This window comes from Perca fluviatilis, chromosome 21 (genome assembly GCF_010015445.1).
Source record: "Perca fluviatilis chromosome 21, GENO_Pfluv_1.0, whole genome shotgun sequence".
NCBI lineage: Eukaryota > Metazoa > Chordata > Actinopteri > Perciformes > Percidae > Perca > Perca fluviatilis.
The window spans coordinates 20,188,923-20,209,127 of NC_053132.1; the positions used below are offsets into that span (position 1 = coordinate 20,188,923).

General features: G+C 41.6%; 1 protein-coding gene across 6 annotated transcripts in view; it reads right to left on the bottom strand.

Moving 5' to 3' along the window:
• Nucleotides 1-18,657, bottom strand: part of LOC120550617 (rho GTPase-activating protein 17-like) — a 34,149-nt gene extending 15,492 nt beyond the window's left edge. The window contains exons 1-6 of one of the 6 annotated variants that reach the window (XM_039787231.1): nt 18,067-18,657; nt 8,740-8,779; nt 2,111-2,215; nt 1,848-1,880; nt 1,318-1,394; nt 574-685 (exon numbers count right to left, since the gene is read on the bottom strand). In XM_039787231.1, the coding sequence (XP_039643165.1) occupies nt 574-685; nt 1,318-1,394; nt 1,848-1,880; nt 2,111-2,215; nt 8,740-8,779; nt 18,067-18,119 (420 nt within the window). In that variant the 5' untranslated portion in view covers nt 18,120-18,657. Of the gene's footprint in view, nt 1-573; nt 686-1,317; nt 1,395-1,847; nt 1,881-2,110; nt 2,216-8,662; nt 8,780-18,066 lie in introns of those variants that run through there. The other 5 variants (XM_039787227.1, XM_039787230.1, XM_039787232.1 and 2 more) reach the window with 5 other exon arrangements.
• Nucleotides 18,658-20,205: the final 1,548 nt, after the last annotated feature.

Consider the following 20,205-nt stretch of genomic DNA (forward strand, 5'->3'; position numbering starts at 1 on the left):
TTTTTCTTTTTACAGTAAAACTCCCGGGATTGCTCCGTTGCCGCCGTAAAAACTGCCGGATTTCACTAATTAAGGCTGGATATCCGTTGCCTTGGGCTTCCTTTGTGGTGGCATTTTAAACGCCGGTCGATTTATGAGGACTATGGTTAACCTTTTCCCAGATCTCTGCAGGGTAAATCCAGACAGCTAGCTATACTATCTGTCCAATCTGAGTTTTCTGTCGCAAGACTAAAACAACTTTTGTACGTACACACGTCCCACCAAAACAAGTTCCTTCCTGAGGCTATTTTGCAGCAGCACCGTGGCTGTTCTCCGGTGCTTAGTGTTACCACCACGATTATGATTGGTTTAAAGAAATGCCATATAAACCACAGCATGTTTTCCTCCCATCCTCAAATGCTATGTGGAGTAGCCAGACTCTCCTCCAGCGCGCTTTGGAGGAGGGTCTGGCAAAGCGAGACTAGGGCGTGTGTGCGACTGCACTTTAAAAACAAGCCAAGAGCTTTGAAATAACTTTAAATATTTAACTTGTGTTTCGTTTCCGTTATGTCTAGCGGGTGTGAGGTTTCTTACCTCAGCTAACTGGCTGAGGGGATCCAGAACATCTTTCTCTATCTGCAGCTCATGTTGCATCAATTCTGATGCCAGGCGATTCTCTGCCTCGCCGCACACTTCCATCATCTTGCTGTTAACACACACATCAGCACAAAGAAAGAGAAAGAGGTTAAATTAGCATTCAATCTTCCTGACTAAACATGACAACTCTGAAGGAAAACAATGTGTTCCCAGTCAATAAATGAAAACAAATCCAGGTTATTGTGATGTAATTATTTCCAGCTGCAAAAGCCTGGAGCATAGTGGCCTAGTGGCACCTCATCTGCGATCATGAATCAGGGTTTTGGGCCACAGTTTTCCCAGGAATGAAACCCCTAAGACTCTAAATATTAAAAAAATAACAGTCTCAGCTGACAATCGACATGAATGCATCACATTTACTAGCAGAACACCTGACGTACTTTCCCTTCCTCATTACTTCCAGACAGACACATTGCTGCTGTGAAGATTTGGAGGCATTCACTTTCTAGATCCTCAACTACAAACTGTCTGCTCCTGTTTGGTGCGTTTCTCTCGGTCACGATGAATGATCTGTAAAAAGGGAACTACTGAAAGTGTCGTCAACACAAAACTGGGCAGATTGCTTGCCCTTGGATACGTGGCCTCATATTTCACGCTCTCTGGGGTGCATCTGCTCCATTAGCAACAGTTGCCAAGGAGGAGCAATTGGTTATCTGGCCCGTCATTCAATTACAAACTCACCCAATCAAGGAGTCTTCTCCCAACTGGTTTCCGCCTTCCACCATTGCCTGGGATAGTGCAGTCAGAGGAAGCTTTTTCTGTGTGGAACAGGGACAGATGCAGACAATGATTAGACTTATATCGAGACATAAACTACTTCAAAATATGCAGAAATGTACTAATTTCTATACTGCAGCATCAGTATTTGACATTCAAGTCAATGGAATTTCAAGGACTTTCCATTGAGGAGAAAATTCACAGTCAGGAAGAGAGCTTTCTGAGCAAAGGAGGAAAATATAGATGTTAAATGGGAAATAAGACACAAACTAGGGAAGTGAGACGTCTATCAAAGGACACCACTGGAGCTCGTTTTTACGGTCACACGGTTTACATCTGTGCAAAACATTTATGAGTGTGCAACATCCTGTTTTTTTGACCAGAGAATCCCAAAGTGCCATGCATAGTGAGAAAAGATGACAGATGTCTGAATGGGAAATGGAGCAAGTGGTGCTGACAACCAGAGAAGAGGAATAAGTAATTAGTGTTTTTACCTGACCATTTCCTGTATAGAGGCGTGGTACGGACTGTAGTGCGTTTTTGGGTGATGTGGGGTAAAGAACACAAAAGGGAGAAATCATGGACTGTAGGCCTACTGTGGACACTTTGAATGAAAACATCTCAACAATTGTGTGTATAAAAAAAAAAAAGTTATTACACATCGTGGAACAGTTCATTGACCTGGTTAGTTTGTTTGTGTAAAAGGTCAACTGGAGCTTTGACAAAGGTTTTATTGTAACACATCTTGACGTCTTACATGTCTCTTCTCTGCGTCTGCGCCGATGTGTCCCTGTAGACATGACACCATCCTCTTGTGTGTGTTGTGGGACACCACGCGCACCAACTCCATGCGCCGTTCAATCTGTGCAGAAGACAAGACATGCAACTTCAACAAATCTCTACTATATACGTGTCATAGGTCATCATACGTGATTTTGTTGCAGACATTTTGCTTTGTAAAAATTAAAACACAAGCTTTATTTTGATAAAGCTAAAGTACTTGAACTGGACTACATCCTGCCGGGTTTCTTCAGGTACTGTACAAAGAACAAGTACATGAAAACACACACATGGTGGGCAGTCTTTATTACCACAACCACTGGCTCTGTGTCTCTATGAACCATCACAACAGTGTGCCTGCAGTGTTGTTGGTTGATGAGGTCCAGCTCCATGCAGACATTTAGTTTGTAGCTGCCTTGACTGAGACAGGGGTCAAAGTTCATGCATGATTGATAAGGCTTGTCCCTGCAGAATAACGCTGGAATGTTATCTTTAAAAACACATGACTCATCGGAAGTGTCTCTAGGGCAACGATCTGTGACAGAGTGAGGGGTTCTTTGTCTTTAAAAAAAAATAAAATAAAGAAGGCCTTTTGATTACACAGGCTTTCTCCTGTCTGCTAGCCTAACTACACAGATCCACTCTGTGCTTTTAGCCTCACAAGATATAATACTGTCATTGATGGGAGTCACAGCTATTCAGACTACTATAGGACAGAGATCAATGATTTTCAAGTCTACTTAAAAGTCTGACGATGCAAACAACTGGTGTAAGTTGGCAGCGCTTGTGAGAAAGTCAAAAGCAGTGTGTCTTTAAACATACCAAACCTCGCAGTTGACGAGAGTCTTTAAGTGTCTCAAACGGACAAACATGTACTCAAGACTTGAGACAAACAATGTTCCAAATATAAATGGGAACACGGAGGTCTGGAGGGCAAAATGTGCAGAAATGGAGTGAGACAAATGCAGAGGGAGGATCAACCAAATACCAGACAATTGTGTTCCAAAAACAGAATGGAGTGGGAACTCAGGAATTCCACAGCAGATATCGGCCTCCATAGGTCGCCCCGTCCCCTCCTTTCCCTTCCTCTTTTCTCGCACTCTTACATCATTCCCGACCCTTGGTGGCCCCTGGCATTCGCAAAACAGCTGGGTCACATATAAACTTGCCAAACACATGCATTCCCTCATAGCCCTTCAATAAGCTATGGGCGTTACAAGCTTAGCCCAGTTAGTACCTGGCACAAAAAATGCAGGGGATTCCCCTCCCTGTGCTCTAAGAAGGACGAAGTTCCTGTGTGGGTGTATTGGAAATGTTTGGGTTACATGGCACTGGGAGTATACCTCTTCCTTTCATTGTAACGAAATGGGGTTAGAAACGCCGTACAGCCAAAAAATAAAATATGCGGAGGATTGGGAGAACCTAGGCCAATAAGTCCACACAGCAGGCAGCAGGGTGTGTTTTTCCTCCTGCTATGTGATGAGGTCAACACTTGGTCAATCCCATGATGGCGTCATAGAGCAGGGAATCCCAACAATAACAGACAGAGAGGGTGTCTATCTGTGGGCCTGTGTTTGTTTATTGGTTCCTAAGAGAGGATGTTAACATGTCTGGACAAGTACAGAATGAACAAAAATACCATAACATGACGCATTAAGGGGGGAATTATGCATTGATAAAGTGTCTCATTATGCAGTAACAAATTAATCTGTTTGCATAAGGGATATATGACAAAAGTGTTAAAAGCAGCTGGTTGCGACCTAAAAAAAAAGCTACACACAACTACATGGGTGAGTGCAAGCAGGCACCCTGGTATTTCTGGAGCATTTCTGTGGTAAACCCACTGTGGATGAGCTGCTATGTAAAGAAGCAGCTAGGAACGGACAGCTGGCACAAGAATGCTGGGGGGCTCTTTGGCACCCTGGAGGACCACATACAAAAAAAGTCTTGGGAGTGATTAAAATAAAAAGTACAGTGTGAAAATCCTGGTAAATATCTAATATCTAATCTCCCCTTTCTCTCAAAGATCCTTGAGAAGGTAGTCACCAAACAGTTATGTCACTTTCTACATAACAAAAGTTTATTTGAGGAATCTCAGTCAGGATTTAGAGTGCATCATAGCACAGAGACTGCACTGGTGAAGATTACAAATGACCTTCTAACTGCTTCAGACAAAGGACTTTTCTCCGTACTTGTCTTACTAGATCTTAGTGCTGCAATCGACACTATTGTCCATAGCATCCTTTTACAGAGACTGGAACATTTAATTGGCATTAAAGAGATCGCACTAAGCTGGTTTAAGTCCTATTTATCAGATCAATCTCAGTTTGTTAATGTTAACGATGAATCCTCTAGGCACGCTAAAGTTAGCCATGGCGTTCCACAAGGCTCAGTGCTTGGACCAATTCTATTCACCTTATATAGGCTTCCTCTATTATTAGGAAACACTCCATCAACTTTCACTGTTATGCAGAGGATACCCAATTATACCTATCAATCAAGCCAGACGAAACCAGTCAGTTAGTTAAACTTAAAGTATGCATTAAGGAAATAAAATCCTGGATGACCTACAATTTCCTGATGTTAAACTAAGACAAAACCAAGGTTATTATGCTGGGCCCTGAACACATCCGAACCTCATTATCCAAAGATATAGCTACTCTGGTTGGCATTGCCGTGGCCTCTAGCACTGCTGTCAGAAATCTTGGAGTTATGTTATTTTTGATCAGGATATATCCTTTTTTCACCTGCATAAGATTGCCAAAATTAGGCACATCCTGTCTCAAAACGATGCTGACAAAATAGTCCATGCATTTGTTACTTCAAGGCTGGAATATTGTAACTCCTTGATATCAGGTTGCTCAAATAAGTCCCAAAAGACTCACCAGCTGATCCAGAATGCTGCAGCGTGTGTGCTGACAAGAACTAAGAAAAGAGATCATATTTCTCCTGTTTTAGCTTCTCTGCATTGGCTTCCTGTAAAATCCAGGATAAAGAGCTCATAGTACCTTATTGTCCCACTAGAGCACTGCACTCCCAGAAAGCAGAGTTACTTGTGGTTCCTAGAGTCTCTAAGTATAATTCTAAGTAGAATGGGAGCCAGAACCTTCAGCTATCAGGCTCCTCTCCTGTGGAACCAGCTCCCAGTCTTGGTTCTGGAGACAGACACCGTCACCACATTTAAGAGTAAACTTAAAACTCTCCTCTTTGATAAAGCTTATAGTTAGAGAGTGAGGAGTTGCAGCATCCGCCTAGACCGGCGGGGGAGGGGGTATGTTGCAGACACGGCACACCTTCTCTTCTCTGCTTCTCTTCATAGTCGTCCGATTCATCTACCAACCCTTATAGAGCTGGCTCAGGTTTGCCTTGGACCAGCTCTTAGTTATGCGGTTATAGTTTTAGACTGCCAGGGGACTTCCTTTGACACACTGAGTTCCTCTGTCCTCTTTCTTTCCATCTGTGTGCATCCATGTCCCAGAAATGCTTGTTACTAACTTAGCTCTTCTTGTTCCCCAAGTCCTTATGTTTATTCACCCCGCAGTTTTCGTAGGATTAGGGTGGCACCTAAATCATGGTTGCAGCTATCGCCATGGTCCTGCTCCGCACCCTGCTATGCCCTGCTACACCCTGCTATGCCCTCCAGTGCCCTGCTATGCCCTGCTACACCCTGTAACGCCCCGCGGTGCCCTGCTACGCCATGAACTAGTACAACTACTATTTCAAGTCATAGTTCCATTATCTTTATTGTGACTATAATTGCCACTGTTCATCACACCCCCAACCGGCACCATCAGACACCGCCTACCAAGAGCCTGGGTCTGTCAGAGGTTTCTCCCTAAAAGGAAGTTTTCCTCACCACTCAAGGTTTCTGCCTAAAAGGGAGTTTTTCTCCGCCACTGTCGCACTAAATGCCTGCTCTTGGGGGAATTACTGGAATTGTTGGGTCTTTGTAAATTATAGAGTATGGTCTAGAGTCTAGACCTACCTGTAAAGTGTTTTGAGATAACTCTTGTTACTATAAATAAAATTGAATTGAAACCAAGAATATTTTGTTGTCGAGTGTGGTTGAAGAAAAAGTGGGAAAAGAAAGGGGAGGCTGAGCAAAAGTGAGGCCACTAAATCTAAACTGAAAGTCAAAAATAGTTTACATAGACAAACACAAACATTCCAGGATGGGTTTTTCTTCAGGATAAACAGAGTTTTTGTTTTGAAGGCGAGGAGCGACACAGCCGTCTCATGATTAAGGGGTCAAGTGATTTCAATCTCTCTTTCCGTCCCTCCCTTTACCTTCATCTGACAGCAATGTTCCTATGAAATGAAAAATGTCTCAGTCTCAGGCTGCTTTCCAGACAGAGGCAGAACAATTGTGTCTCTGAGGAACAGTGAAAGTCACTTGTCAGTCAAAATATAACGTCATCTCCTCGGTGAAAAGCACCCTAAGCGGTTAGTCACTGCTTGTCCGCTTGCATTACACAACTCATGCTGGCTCTGAGTCGGATGTTCTAGCTGTCACTCAAATATATTTGTGCCTGTATACGGCCCATATTTACAACACCTGAGAGAGAAGAAGGTATTCAATGTTATGTTAGTGCTGTCTATTTATGCACAGGCTACAAAAGAGGATGGGGAGAAGATGAACAACAATAAAGGGTGTCGGACATTGTGGCCTTGGCTGTTTTCAAAGAGTAATGCAAAGCCAGCAGAGTTTTTAACCTTCCTTGGATCTCAACCCCACCTGCCGTGTACCTCAGACAGGTTCAGCGGCTGGAGAATTTCCCCAGAGGAAATCCCTGCACCAGTAGCTTTCACACACACACATGGAGCTATATTAGACATACGTGCATAGATACATCCATAGCTTCACCGACTCCTGTGCAGCTCATTGAGCCCTAATTGTTGCTACGGAAGTGTCAGCAACATTCCCATGAGCGCAAATTTGAACCAAGCACTACACCCACTGATTAGCCATCTTCAACCTGAGAGGAGGACCTAATAAGTGCTATCAGCTGCTGTTTAATTGGCATGAAAACTTGCATACTTTTGAGCTTGGTCAGCACATGGTCCAGCTGCTCTTTAGGCTTCAATCTGACTCTTTCCTAAAGAAAGAATTCCCAGAACAAGAAGGCAACACAAGGCATGCCAGGGCTTCTTTTATCCCTGTAGCCATTGAGAAGCTTAATTTACTTCATTTACTTGCTTGCTTTATGTGTATCCGTGTTAGATGGATTAGTTTGGATTGCTTATTTATTTATTCCATTCAATGTTGTACTTGTCTCTGTACAGCACTTAACATGCATTTTTTTTACTGTGCTGCTTCTAATGCTTTTAGCTTGTTTTGTAGCTTCTGGTTCAGTATGGCAGGTGTACCTTGTTTTCATTTGTGGTGTGGAATTTTTCGGTTATTTGTTGCTGTTGTCGAAATGTTGTTTGTCATGGTCCTTGATGTGATTTGATGCCTGCTGCAGATCAAATTTCTTTCGGGATAATAAAGTTGAAGTTGAAATCTAGACTAAATGTTGCATCTTCTGTTTCTTTTATTTATAAAGCGCCTTTCACGAAACCCAAGGACACTTTACAGAATTACTGTGGCTAAGCTAAACTAAGGGAGGTTGTGGGCTGTGGTGAACAGGTGGTGTTTGAGGAGTTTTTCAAACTTGTCCAGGGATGTAGCATTGCAGATATCTGCAGGGAGGGTGTTCCAGGTGGACGGGGCTGCAACACTATAGGCTCTGTCTCCAAAGATAGAGAGTCTGGTGTGGGCAACGGAAAGCAGGCCAGCGTCTGAGGACCGCAGGTTTCGGGGTGGTTCGTATGATGTGAAGGTTCTCAGTCATCCATGTCATGGGTGGTGATGGCGCAGTGGATATGACACATACCTTTGGTGTGGGAGATCTGGGTTCAATTCCTACTGCGATACATCAACCAATGTGTCCCTGAGCAAGACACTTAACCCCTAGTTGCTCCAGAGGTGTGTGGCCTCTGACATATACACTATAGCAATTGTAAGTCACTTTGGATAAAAGTGTCTGCTAAATGACATTTAATGTAATGTCATAGTTATCCAAGGAAGGTTAAAAACCAAGGGCAACTGGACTTGGTTAAAGGTGCTCAAAGACGTTTCATCTCATCCCAGGAAACTTAACAAATGCTCACATTTGAATCCCAACGATGGCCTATGGTGTTTCCAACGACCATAAGAGCACTAACTAATTTTTAACCTTCTTTGGGCTAAAAAAGTAAATGCTAACTGTTTTGGTGTTCTGCATCCAATACTGGTCATATTGTAATATTAGGACAAGTAAATGCAGAGAACAGAATTTGAAATGCAGAATTTCCTGGGAAAAAAGAAAATTCTTACAGATTTTGGGAACAGAAAATTACAGGCGGTAAAAGTACAGGCATGGGGGACTGCTTGTCAACAGTTTGATGATTTTTCCAATGACTTAATTTAATCCCACATATAAATACTTTGGGAGCTTTGTCAACCAAACTGGTTTGATTCAGAAGGGACAAAATGTGTACTATGTACCCGTAGCCACTGCCCAACAGACGCAGCCATTCCACTGTTAAGCTGGTCAGAGCTCTACAGTCAGATTGATGATTTACCTGTAAGAGGTCATCGCTGAGGACTTCTGTTTTCTCCGCTCTGTGAGTGAGAAAAAACAACAAAGAGCACACAGATTAGCACTGACAGACAACCACAGCACATAGTTGTACTTCAACACACTGTGCAGTCACTGTGAAAATATCTGCGAGACAAATGACACCGTGCCTGAAAGACTGGTTTCAAGCCGAGAACACCAAAATAGTGACAGGTATTGACCTGGGCATCCGTGGGAATGTTTTCAGAGAGGGTGAGTCTCTCTAGTTTGTTGCCATGGCTCAACCGGCCTAGTAAGAGGCTGGGGGAAAACATGTCTCTCTTCAGACTACACTACTGCATGAAGTTGTTGTTTTTTAAAGTAGTGAATTGTGACAAACTTGAATTATATTTGATAATTATAAAACATTACAAATGCAAAGAATCTGGTAAACTAAAATCACACGGAAGGCATGTTTCTGCTGCACAACGAGTTTTGATTTATTTAAGCTACAGCTAGCAAGGCTCATGGTGCACAGGGCAGCCAAGCAGCCCTGCCCTGCCTGAGCCTATTAATAGCAAACTAATACTTAGACTTGAAGAGGTCAGACAGATTAGATTCACTTAAAGGGAGAAGACTGGGAAACACGGACTCAGCTCCTACTGCTTATCAACACCTTCACACAGGCTGCTGGCTTCGGTGGCTACTGGGGGGCAACCCTGCAGTCAAGATGGTCGGGGACTGGAGACTAGGGATGCACCGAATATTCGGCCGAAAATGGCCCAAAAGGGCATTTTCGGTTTTCGGCCGAAATACTTTTATCACCGAAACAATACGGCCGAAAATGTTGTGATGACGTAAACAGAAAACGCGACCTGCACGTGTGTCAGTATCCGATCCACCTGCAAAGCGTCTCCTAAGCAAAGAGGTTGAGACGGACCACGGAGTGAAAACAATGAAAAGTGCTCTTAGAGTCTGTCAGCACACGTTTCACTGAGATCTGTTCGGATCCTCTGCACTTCATCGCGACTGTACTTGATCCAGCGTTATAAAGACCATTACTTGGATGCGGAAGTAAAGCGGGACCGCGAGAAATGATCCAGGCCGCGATGGATCGGAGAACCCGCGTTGAGACGGAGACGGAGCAAGCGCCCAAGCGCCAGGAGATCAGAGCGCAGAAGAAGACTTGTCTCTCTGCACCAGATGAGGGGCATGCACCCTCGTTGTCTGATATGTTCAGTGAAATCCTGTAAGAAAGTGCCTCAATTAATAATAATAATAATAATAATAATAATAATAATAATAATAGGTAAGCTATTCTGTTCTTAGGCTACTGTATACTGTATGTGACTATCAGATTGTAGCCATATTTCTGCTAGATATTTTTTAAATTAAACTTTAATATTAATTTATACAATTGCAATGCCTTGATTTTAGTAAAGTTAGTACACAGTCATAGCCATAAATGCAATGGTACTAATAATTGGCATAATTTCTTTCGGTGTTTCGGTTTCGGTTTTCGGTCTTGGTTTCCTCTTTTTTCGGTTTTCGGTTTCGGCCAAGAATTTTCATTTCGGTGCATCACTACTGGAGACAATATATCGATATCAGTATACGATGCTGGATATCGTCTTCAATTTTGGATATCGTATTACGTGATATGACAAGTGTTGTGTACAGTAAAGTGAGGTCATTTTCTGAACTTACCAGACTGTTCTATTATTTGCCTTTGCCCACTTAGTCATTATATCCACATATTACTGATGATTATATATCAAAAATCTCATTGTGTAAATATTTTGTGAAAGCACCAATTGTCAACCCTACAATATTGCCAAAATATCAATATATTTGGTAAAAAATTTGATTTTCGCCATAATCGCCCAGCTCTACTTGTCCAACTGTAAGACAAGACTCATTTAGCAAAAAAGCAATGTCTAGATTGCAGACGGATACTTTAACAGCTGCTGTACTGTTATTTTTTGCAGGTACAGATGTTATATCATGAAGCAAATACATCCAACTACATCAATCATGCACATGCAGGAGGGCAAACACTTATTTTATCGGCCCGTTTATCAGAGAATTGATGCACCGATCCAACTTTTACTCTATTGATGCCAATTCTGATACTTCAACTCAGGGTAACTGCCAATACTGTATAACATGAGGCCAAAGATTGATGTGGAGCTGAAATGAGTTGACAGTGAGCCATAACTTGATGAATGTTCTGTAATGAACTGATGGTGGAAACACTTAATTTTATTTGTATTTGCTCAGATATCTCGGTTCCATCCTGAGGACTCGCATCACAGCAAAACAAAGATTTAAAGATGAATAATTTCCCGAACACGAGCTATGGTACAAGACATGCACAACATCAGACGGTGTATTTAAACAAAGAAAATTATGTGTAAGTAAATTACCTGGAGAGGTAGTCCAGTGTTCCACATAATAATAACATGGATTTTTTTTTTTAAGATTATTTTTTGGGCTTTTCCGCCTTTAATTTTTGACAGGACAGCTAGGTGAGAAAGGGGGGGAAGACATGCAGGAAATCGTCACAGGTCGGATTCGAACCCTGGACCTCTGGGTCGAGGCATAGACCTCACCTGTGCGCCGGCTCTACCCACTGAGCCACACATTACATGGATTTTTAAACGTATAGCGTAGAACAAACTTTCTCTCTTTACTGTTGCGCACAATGAAGACAATGCAGGTATTGTTGTGTATAACTTATGTGCAAACTTTTCCAAGTGCAAGTTCAGCCTTCCGACTGAAGTGATGTGTAGACAGTGGCTTGCCTGCATTTTGGGAAACTTGAGCTCTAAACGAAGCTTGGGCCCTCCTCCAAAAACTGCTCTCTATGAACTATAGTAACCTTGTCACAGCTGCTTTCAATTTAAAACACAGCGGCAGGGAGCCGGGAGAAACAGAAAGAGACAAGATGATAGTTTGGGGGGTTTGAAGAAAAGAAATACAAATACAGAGAATTTTTTTTTTTTGTTAAAGACTCCTAAAAGTGCCAAACTAGAATAATCTAGACGGCCGGGAATGAATGGAAAGATTTTTTTCTGGAGGAGAGCCACAGCCATGTGGGTGAGCGAGTGTGGACCTATAACCCACAAAAACCTACAGACAAGACTTCCAGCTAGCTGCAGGGCAAAAAAATTACAAATACACATTGTAATGCACACACGCATGCAGAGCGTTATTATAAAGCCACAAAATGGAATCCATGTTCTGGTGTAGTCTAAATGCTGATGAACTCTTCATGTGGTCCTGTCATGAACCTAATCTTAAAAACCAGTGCATACATCAAGCAGGCTTATCCTGTCATGAATGCACGCCCATGGATCATACACCGCCTGTGCACTTTGCTCATTGAGTAGGTTTATATGCACACAAATAACTTGACTTATCCATTTGCTAATTGATCTTACGTCCAAGGGGATTTTTAACAGACTATAGGATACAAGCAAATAGGACTACGCCAGAATAATAGAGCTAACATAACTGGCTTTTCACTATTAACTGAGTTCTGCTTACTGACATTAATGTGAGCAAGAGAACCTGGTGTGGGCGTTTCCATGGCATCTGCAAATATTGCCCTAATCTGGATGCAATTGAATGATCCGAACACACGTGAAGACACTTAGATTAATAGCATAATAAAAGCAACACTTATGTGAACCAACCATAAAAAAAGCACTGTGTCACAGAGGCAAAAAAATTAAAATAGGCTGCGAGGACGAGCGACAACAAACAATTGTTTTGCCGCCATCAGCTGACATAGAGCGAATAGAGCTGACCCCATCGTGCCTCACCGGAGCACCAGCCTTTACAGAAAGTGTGTCACTGTGCACCGCATGTGACTTCTTAACAACATGAGATCCTCGCTGCACAGCCGTGGCAACTACATCAGAATGGTAACCATGGCGATCTACTATTAAAGTGGAAAGGGGAGTAAGTGAATACTGCAACCATAAGCACAATAGAGCGGCTGTTAGCGACCACCCAACACAATCAGCGGGCTGAGAATTAGGGAGGGTCTGCCTCTCACGGCTGCAACAGTTGGCAGCTTAAGGCGTAAGGTAATGGATACTGGACCCAGATAAAAGGAGCTGGGAGAATAATAGAGTGACTCAACTCATACAACCTCCGTAATACAGCCGATTATGTGAGCTGTTACTCTTAACATTAGACCTGGGCAAGAACGAGCAAAAGAATAAAGATAAAGCGAGGCTAAGCTAAACGTCGCGTCAGTACAAGGCAGGCTTCTTGCTTCCTGGCACAATGTCGTAACAATTAATAAACATATATATATATACACAGGGTTTTCCCTACCATTATAAAGCATTTAGGAGCAGCACCCAAGCAGTCTTGGGCACCACCTAAGCTGAATGAATGTAAAAATTATTGATCATTTAGATCTAATGATTGTGGTTGGTCCCCAGTGGACTTCTTTAACAAGTTTTGCCTTCACGCTTTTTGAGTGTTATTTAATTATTATCTGCTGTAGCTTTTCCAACGTTTTAGACACAAAGATGATAATACATTGTGTCCAAAATTATGTGAAATTGCATTTCTTTTGTTTGACAAATGTTAACATTTTCTTAAGGGAAGGACCTCTAAACTCTATGCCAAATACGTGCACCGTAATCTTTCCCAAACCTAGGGAAAAAAACTGATATAACTGAACAAAAGTCGATCATACGTTCCCAAAACACCCCATGATGTCATTAAACAGCTTGTTTTGTCCAGAACCCAAAATATATTTAGTTTACTGTCGTATAAGACAAAGAAAAGCAGCAAATCCTCACATTTGAGATGCTTAAATCAGCAAATATTTCACATTTTGGTGTTCAAGGATTCAAACGATTAATCAATTATCAAAATTGTCTTGTCGGCAATTCATTTTCATCAAATAGTTTCAGCTCTGTTATCGTGACAATTTCTTAAACATTATTTTTTTTTTTAAATCCTTTAAGTTTGAACATGAGATGTGTTCAGTTTCATAAACACTGTCCCCGTTTGTTGAGGATACTTTGGTTTGGAAGACAGCACAATAACACGTTAGCTTCCTGTAACTGAGGCATATTTATGTTATGATTAAAATAACATCCTCATTTTTCCCATAGTCATGCCACATTTTTCTGCCTTACTAATTCAGAAATTAGAAGGAAAGCAAAAACGACTGACAGTAGACAAAGAGCAGCCTAGCCTCATACTGTAGGTCTCTTCTATCACTAGCAGCACCACAAAGGGATCCCAGCTGACACGCATCTTTGTTCTTGAGGCACTGGCCTGGTGAGACACAGGGAGAACGCCCAGAGTCACCTGTCTTGGTTAATTTAACAGTGCCATTGTGCTAATCCCCGTGGAGAAAGTGGCTTTTCAACACAATTCCCCCTTGAGTGAAACAAGGACTCCAAAATACAATAGGTCCACATTAGATAGCACAACAATGTGCCAGAAAGAAAATTGTTGTTTTTAGATATTAGGGCTGGGACGATATGCTTTTGTCCATATTCGATTCTTTCATGATTCGATTTGTATTGCAATTTTCATTTACTGCGATTCTAGAAGGTTTGCGATTCGATAGTATTGAGATTTTCTTTTCCTTCTTTAACCAAAACAAAAGTTGAATAATACACTTCTAGGTACAATATATCATGAGACATTTCTAATTGTTAACTAAGAAGAATGCACATCACATGTCAGTCAGTCAGTCTGAAACTGATTTCATTTTTAAAGAAGTACAGAACATGTATTTTCTGCTTTCGGTCTGTTTCCAGCAAGACCGAAAGCAGAAAATGCACAAAATACATCATATCCGTCTATGATGTAGTCGCCGTCAGCGGTAAAGTATAAACAGAAAATATTTAGGTGAATCATTGGTTGAAAAAAAATAAAAAAATAAAAACTTCAAATTCTAGGGAAAAAAATTCACGATATATACACAATATTCTATTATTCCCCCCAACCCTATTAGATATGGCATCAAAAAATTATGCTCGATTGAAGTACAGGGGTTTGATAAGTCAACCATTTGTGATTTTGTTGACCCCACTGAGCTACAGGACGGGGCGCCTGTAGTTAAAATACATTCATTAATCACATTGCTGTAAGCTCATGTCTGTATTGATGAATTGATTGGCATTACTCCAATGTAGCAACCAACCCAGCTAAACTCAAAGTGAGCGTTGTAACAGGGTTCAAATAATCAAGTTGAGGCCCAAGTGTTGACACTTGCACAGTATGCTAGCTTTTTTTGCTGACTCCATTCTAGCATCTATCCTGTTTCCCTGTTACCAGTCTTTATGCTAAGTGGCTGTAGCATCGTATTTTCCTGAAATTAAAAACTATGGCTTTAATAAGCCTAAAAATCGAATCGTTTCCAAAGACAATAGCGAAGGCCCTCCTTATTTTAGGCGAGGCAGGGCACCTCCACTCTAGAACATGGCAGGAAACGCAATTCATCACAAAGTGCCACTCTGAAATGTTTGCAACTGCAGAGTGATTTCTACTAGTTGCCAGTAGTTCACTTGATAATTTTAACAGTTCAGGCGCCCCAAATAATCTCAGATATGTGTTTTGTTGGTTCACCTTATTAGGTCCAACAGCTATAAGGCCTCCTCCTTCTCTTGACCATTGTACCCTTAACCTTTGGACGACCCATTGTTAGAGGCCTCTGTCCACACTTCTTGATTGGAAGATTATCAAACACCTTCCTCAGCTACAGAAAAACTTATCTAAGGCGGTTTTCCTGATAGCCAGTGGTGAAGTCATTGTCACAAGCAAAACGGAGACAATTTTAAAAGCAAACTTAAACATCACATTTAAAGTGCAGAATAATGAGCTTATTCTCGGTCTGTGGAGCATAACTGTTATTTTATCTTTATGCAGATATCAGTTAAAGCCCATGATATCCTATGTACTGTATATGCCATCTTCTTTAAAAGGGGTTAACTATCTGACCACGTTAACCTGCAGCAGACATGCATTTATAGGGCCAGAGAGTTAAAAGATGGCAAACTGAAATTCCCTTCCACAAAGACATAAAAATCCTTGACATGTTCCCTGGCATGAGTCACATGCTGTTTTTCCCCTGCACCTCAGTTACACTCTCTCTCCACATCAATCTCCCCAGATTTCTCTCTCCTGTTCTCTAGAAAGCGCCGTCTCTGGGAGGCAGCTTCCTGTTTGCAGAAGAAGAAGGAGAGACTTCCTCAGAACGGCTGCATGCTGGACACAGTGTTCTGGCTTTGCACAATCACAGGAACCCAGGGGGCAGCTGAGAGGGCCTTTGCACTCCAAACGTTTGCAGATGCAGATACACAAGCAGGCACAAACTTAATGGACAAAGCAGAGTATGCACGCTTATTCAGAAGGCCATGTATAGGAGTGCACGAACCCTATATATGCATACAAGAGACAAGAGCAAGGCACTACTGAATGCATTGCACACACACACATACAAGTGTCTGTTTTGTGCATTACATTGTCTTCGGTTCTAATTTACTGCTGGTATACTGCAGTGAGGAAATTATGAGTATTCCAGCTGTGCCCCAAAGTACCAGAGCCCAAAGTAATTTCTTAAAAAAGTTTGTACCTCTGATGAAAGGCCATAGCCCACACATCCTGCTTTAATAAATACATAGAGCTATATTCTTTAAATCGCAAATGTTATGCCTTATTTTTTTTCTATGAGCATCTTGTCCTCTATTATTTATTCCCTTTCAGTTTATATGAAATGCAGGAAAGATAAAGCAACTTTTCTCTACCTATAAAAAGGCAACTGAAATTCTATGTTAACCCAGAAATATTTCATGCTTTTTAAATGTGGAAACTATAATCTACGTGGCAAGGCTGCCTTTGCCTAATTCGAAATGACACATTATTGTTTTCAGCCTGTCAGTAGCTTTATCTGTTACCATTCAGACAGTACTCGGGTGCACCCGCTGTGCGCCTGAGGTGCCAAACACTGTTGGCTACCAAAAACACACATTGTCATTGACAATCACAAAATAGACATACACACAAAACGCCACACATCATCAGAGCCAAACTCTCATGATGAAAACATCATTTGGTGTGTCTCGCCCTCCTGTCCACACAAGGCCAGGCTGGAAGCCAATGCTACTTTAGATATCCAGTCACAGAGGGACACTGTGTGTCATCACACAGCAGCATGGTGGCTCTAGTTAACAAGCCTAAACACTGCTGAATGCATGGTCATTGTTCGGCTTTATATATTTTCAGAGGGTGGACTCATTCACTTAATAGCTTAGACATTGCAGTGTGTTGTGAGTTCAGAGGGAGAGAATGCTTGGAGTGGAGACAGACACTTATCCATCACTTACACGCATTAATCCATTTTATATGTTTTAAGTTTGATGTCTGGTTGAAGCTGAGCGTCTAGTGTTTCACAAATGGAGAAGGCTCTTACTGCCACTTTATAAGCACGGACTGAAAGTGAACCTTGCTGTATGGTGCAGAGAATAGTATAACAGCTCATCCACTTCTGCAGCATATTTGTCCTGTTACACCCTCCCCGTTTACTGGACAGCAATGGTCTGGCACCAATATATTGTCATCATTTGGTGCCTGTTATCAGCTTATATCGGCTTTGAAATCCTAACCAGCGTTATCCCAATAGACCTGTTTCACAGTACACATTTTGACTTGTCATAGTAGGAAAAGATAACATTAAAGATGGCTCAGTTCTAATAAGTGTCCCAGTATCTACTCCAGTGAGCCAGCATGCACAATACCAGGACCTCCCCTAAGTGGAATGCAGCCATCATTAATGTTATTGAATACACCTGTGCTTTTCCTAATATCACATATCAAAAATGTCTGCCGTGAAAAGGAGTCTATAATACGTTTAACCTTTGACAATATTTGGCCTGTTGGGTAACTAGCATTTTTGTGATATTTGTGTTGTTGTTGTTGAGGACATCTGGGTTCAGAGAGCAGTGTGGAGGAGTATTGCACACATCAAGGAAAGCATTCCCACATCCAGTTTTTATTTAATTTAAGTGGCATTTAATGGAAGCTGGTTTTCAGCCATTAAAATCAACGGATTCATACATGAAAGACCTTACGGTCTATCTACACAGCCAACTGATTAGATTTTTTATATTTGATAATGTGATTTGATTTTCTCTTTTCATTTCATTGCCATGACTGATAGGAAGCAAGCCAAGTAAAAGTATAAGGGACGGTTAACAACAGGTAAATTAAATGTACAAGCCCTGGGGGTCAGAGGAGAAAGACCAAAAGAAAGTGCGTTTGCTAACGTTAGCTTTCTGGTGAACCGTAAACAACGCTTGACTTCAATACTTGCCTGCCAACTGTTTGATTGGCGAGCTGTTTCATCCGATTGAACTGCTTCTTCATTTTCGGTCCCTTGTCAGTCTAGTCTTCCGAAGTTACGCTTCAAAACCGGGCTTTGGTTTGTCATGAAGTTCACAGGGCCTCTCCCTGTTTTAATTTCCCAAACTGTCGCTATGACAGGGAAAAACAAGCAGGAGCCATTGAGCCCAAAGCCAATTAAAAATAGTTTGTAGCCTCGCTTAGCCCCTAAGCTAGCCTTTCCCAAGTGGAAATTCTAGAGAAAAGTTCCCGTTGGGGGCGACGGCATGATCCGCGAACCTCCTTCTTTGTATATTTCCGTACATTAAAGTCCCGAAATAAGCCCCGAATAGCTTTCACCGGCTCCAGCGGCTTTTCATGGCTCTTCTCGGTTGCGGTCTTGACCCGTTAGCCAACGAGCTAACGTTACCGAGCTGGATAATCCGTCGGCCGCTTTCTCCCAGACCAGCGTAGGGCAGAGCAGGAGCCGAGTGAACAGCAGGCAGCAGCGGCTCACCTCTGCCACTGCCAGCACACGGAGAGCAGCAGGAAGTAACGTTAGTGCACAGCAGCATCTGCCAGACAGCACCACCTCCCCCTGGACACTGTCAGGACAACCCCGCTCACATATGGAGCACTGTAGAAGTGATGGAAAAAAAACTCCTGTAATACAATGATAATACAATAAAAGTGGCATCATAAAAAATACTGACGAATTAAGAATCCTACATTCCTAATGTTGCCTGTTTTGTTGGTTGAACTCTAACAAAGTAGTATATGAGTTTGTTTTTTTTAAATTGGTTTTGCATGTAAAAAGCTAGGCTTAAGCTCCTGTTTTGCAAAGTGCATACCATCATCAGATAATGAGCAAAGTAACATATTTTGCATTGGCAAGGAAATACTAAATAAAAGTTCTAGCATAGCTCAAAATTATACTATTATATTACAATTGTACAAAAAAAGGTAGGGGTGCACACTTTATCTGCCAGTGTATTGGTAACATGCAACAATTGGTAATAATTGCTTGCACACACTGGAATCAAGATATTTATTTGGGTAAATATGACAATTACCCATCATTTTTGAATGAATAAATGAAGATTATTCTGTTAGATTTCTACACACAATTGTAATGATTGATGCATCGGTGTGACAGTCAGCAGCATTGTACAGAAAAGCTGTCAGAGATCCACACCTGAAAAGTGGAAAATGTAATAATAATATAAGCTCATATCACTGTGATTGCAGACACTTGGTGGCAATGCTAGAAAAATGATCAAATATGTGTAAAATATATCATGCATCTAAATTCAGAAACAGTAGGCTACTTTATATTTCAAGAGAGCATAATGGGCCACGAGAAAAGAAAGTCAGATTTAATATTACAATATATGTTATAGTCCCTGGTACAAGCTACAAACTACACAATGATCACCTCCAAACACTTTCAGTAGCTGTTTTGATTTGTTAATCCTACATAAGTCCATTATAAAGTATGCCAGACTAAAGATAAGCAGACATTTTACCATCTCCAATGTGTTGATATTATGTGGAACAAATTGTTTGACACTTTGGACACTTTTTGAACACTGATTTATCTGAGACCAAAAACCCAGATTACTATTCTTAATATGGCCATACAATGTTCTGGAAAGTATGGTATTATATAACATAAGATGATTTCAAAGACAAAGTACCAGTGAAAACATTTTACTGGAAACAAGAGTCAGTAGGCCTACACCTTTTTTTTCACTAATAGCAGCAGTAAAATGACTCAGACAGGCTTCTGTCAGAGGCCAAATGCATTATGCCTTATGCATTATGCTTTGCAGCTGTATGGTTTCTCCCCCGTGTTGATCCTCAAAAGGATTTTTAATAAAGCTGCTGAAGATTCTTCCACAAGGACAGGTCCCTATCTCTTTCATGTGGCTTTGTACATGCTGTATGTTCTCTTGAGAGATTCAGACACACTCTACAGATGCCACACTGGAATTCTTGATTGTCAGAGGGACACATGGCGTCCTCAATGAGGTTGGCTTTATAATGGCAGGATTTCCCCACACAATTTGCAAGGAAATGTGCCAGAGTGGCTTTAACCCTTGTGTTGTCCTTCAGGTCCCAGTGACCGAAG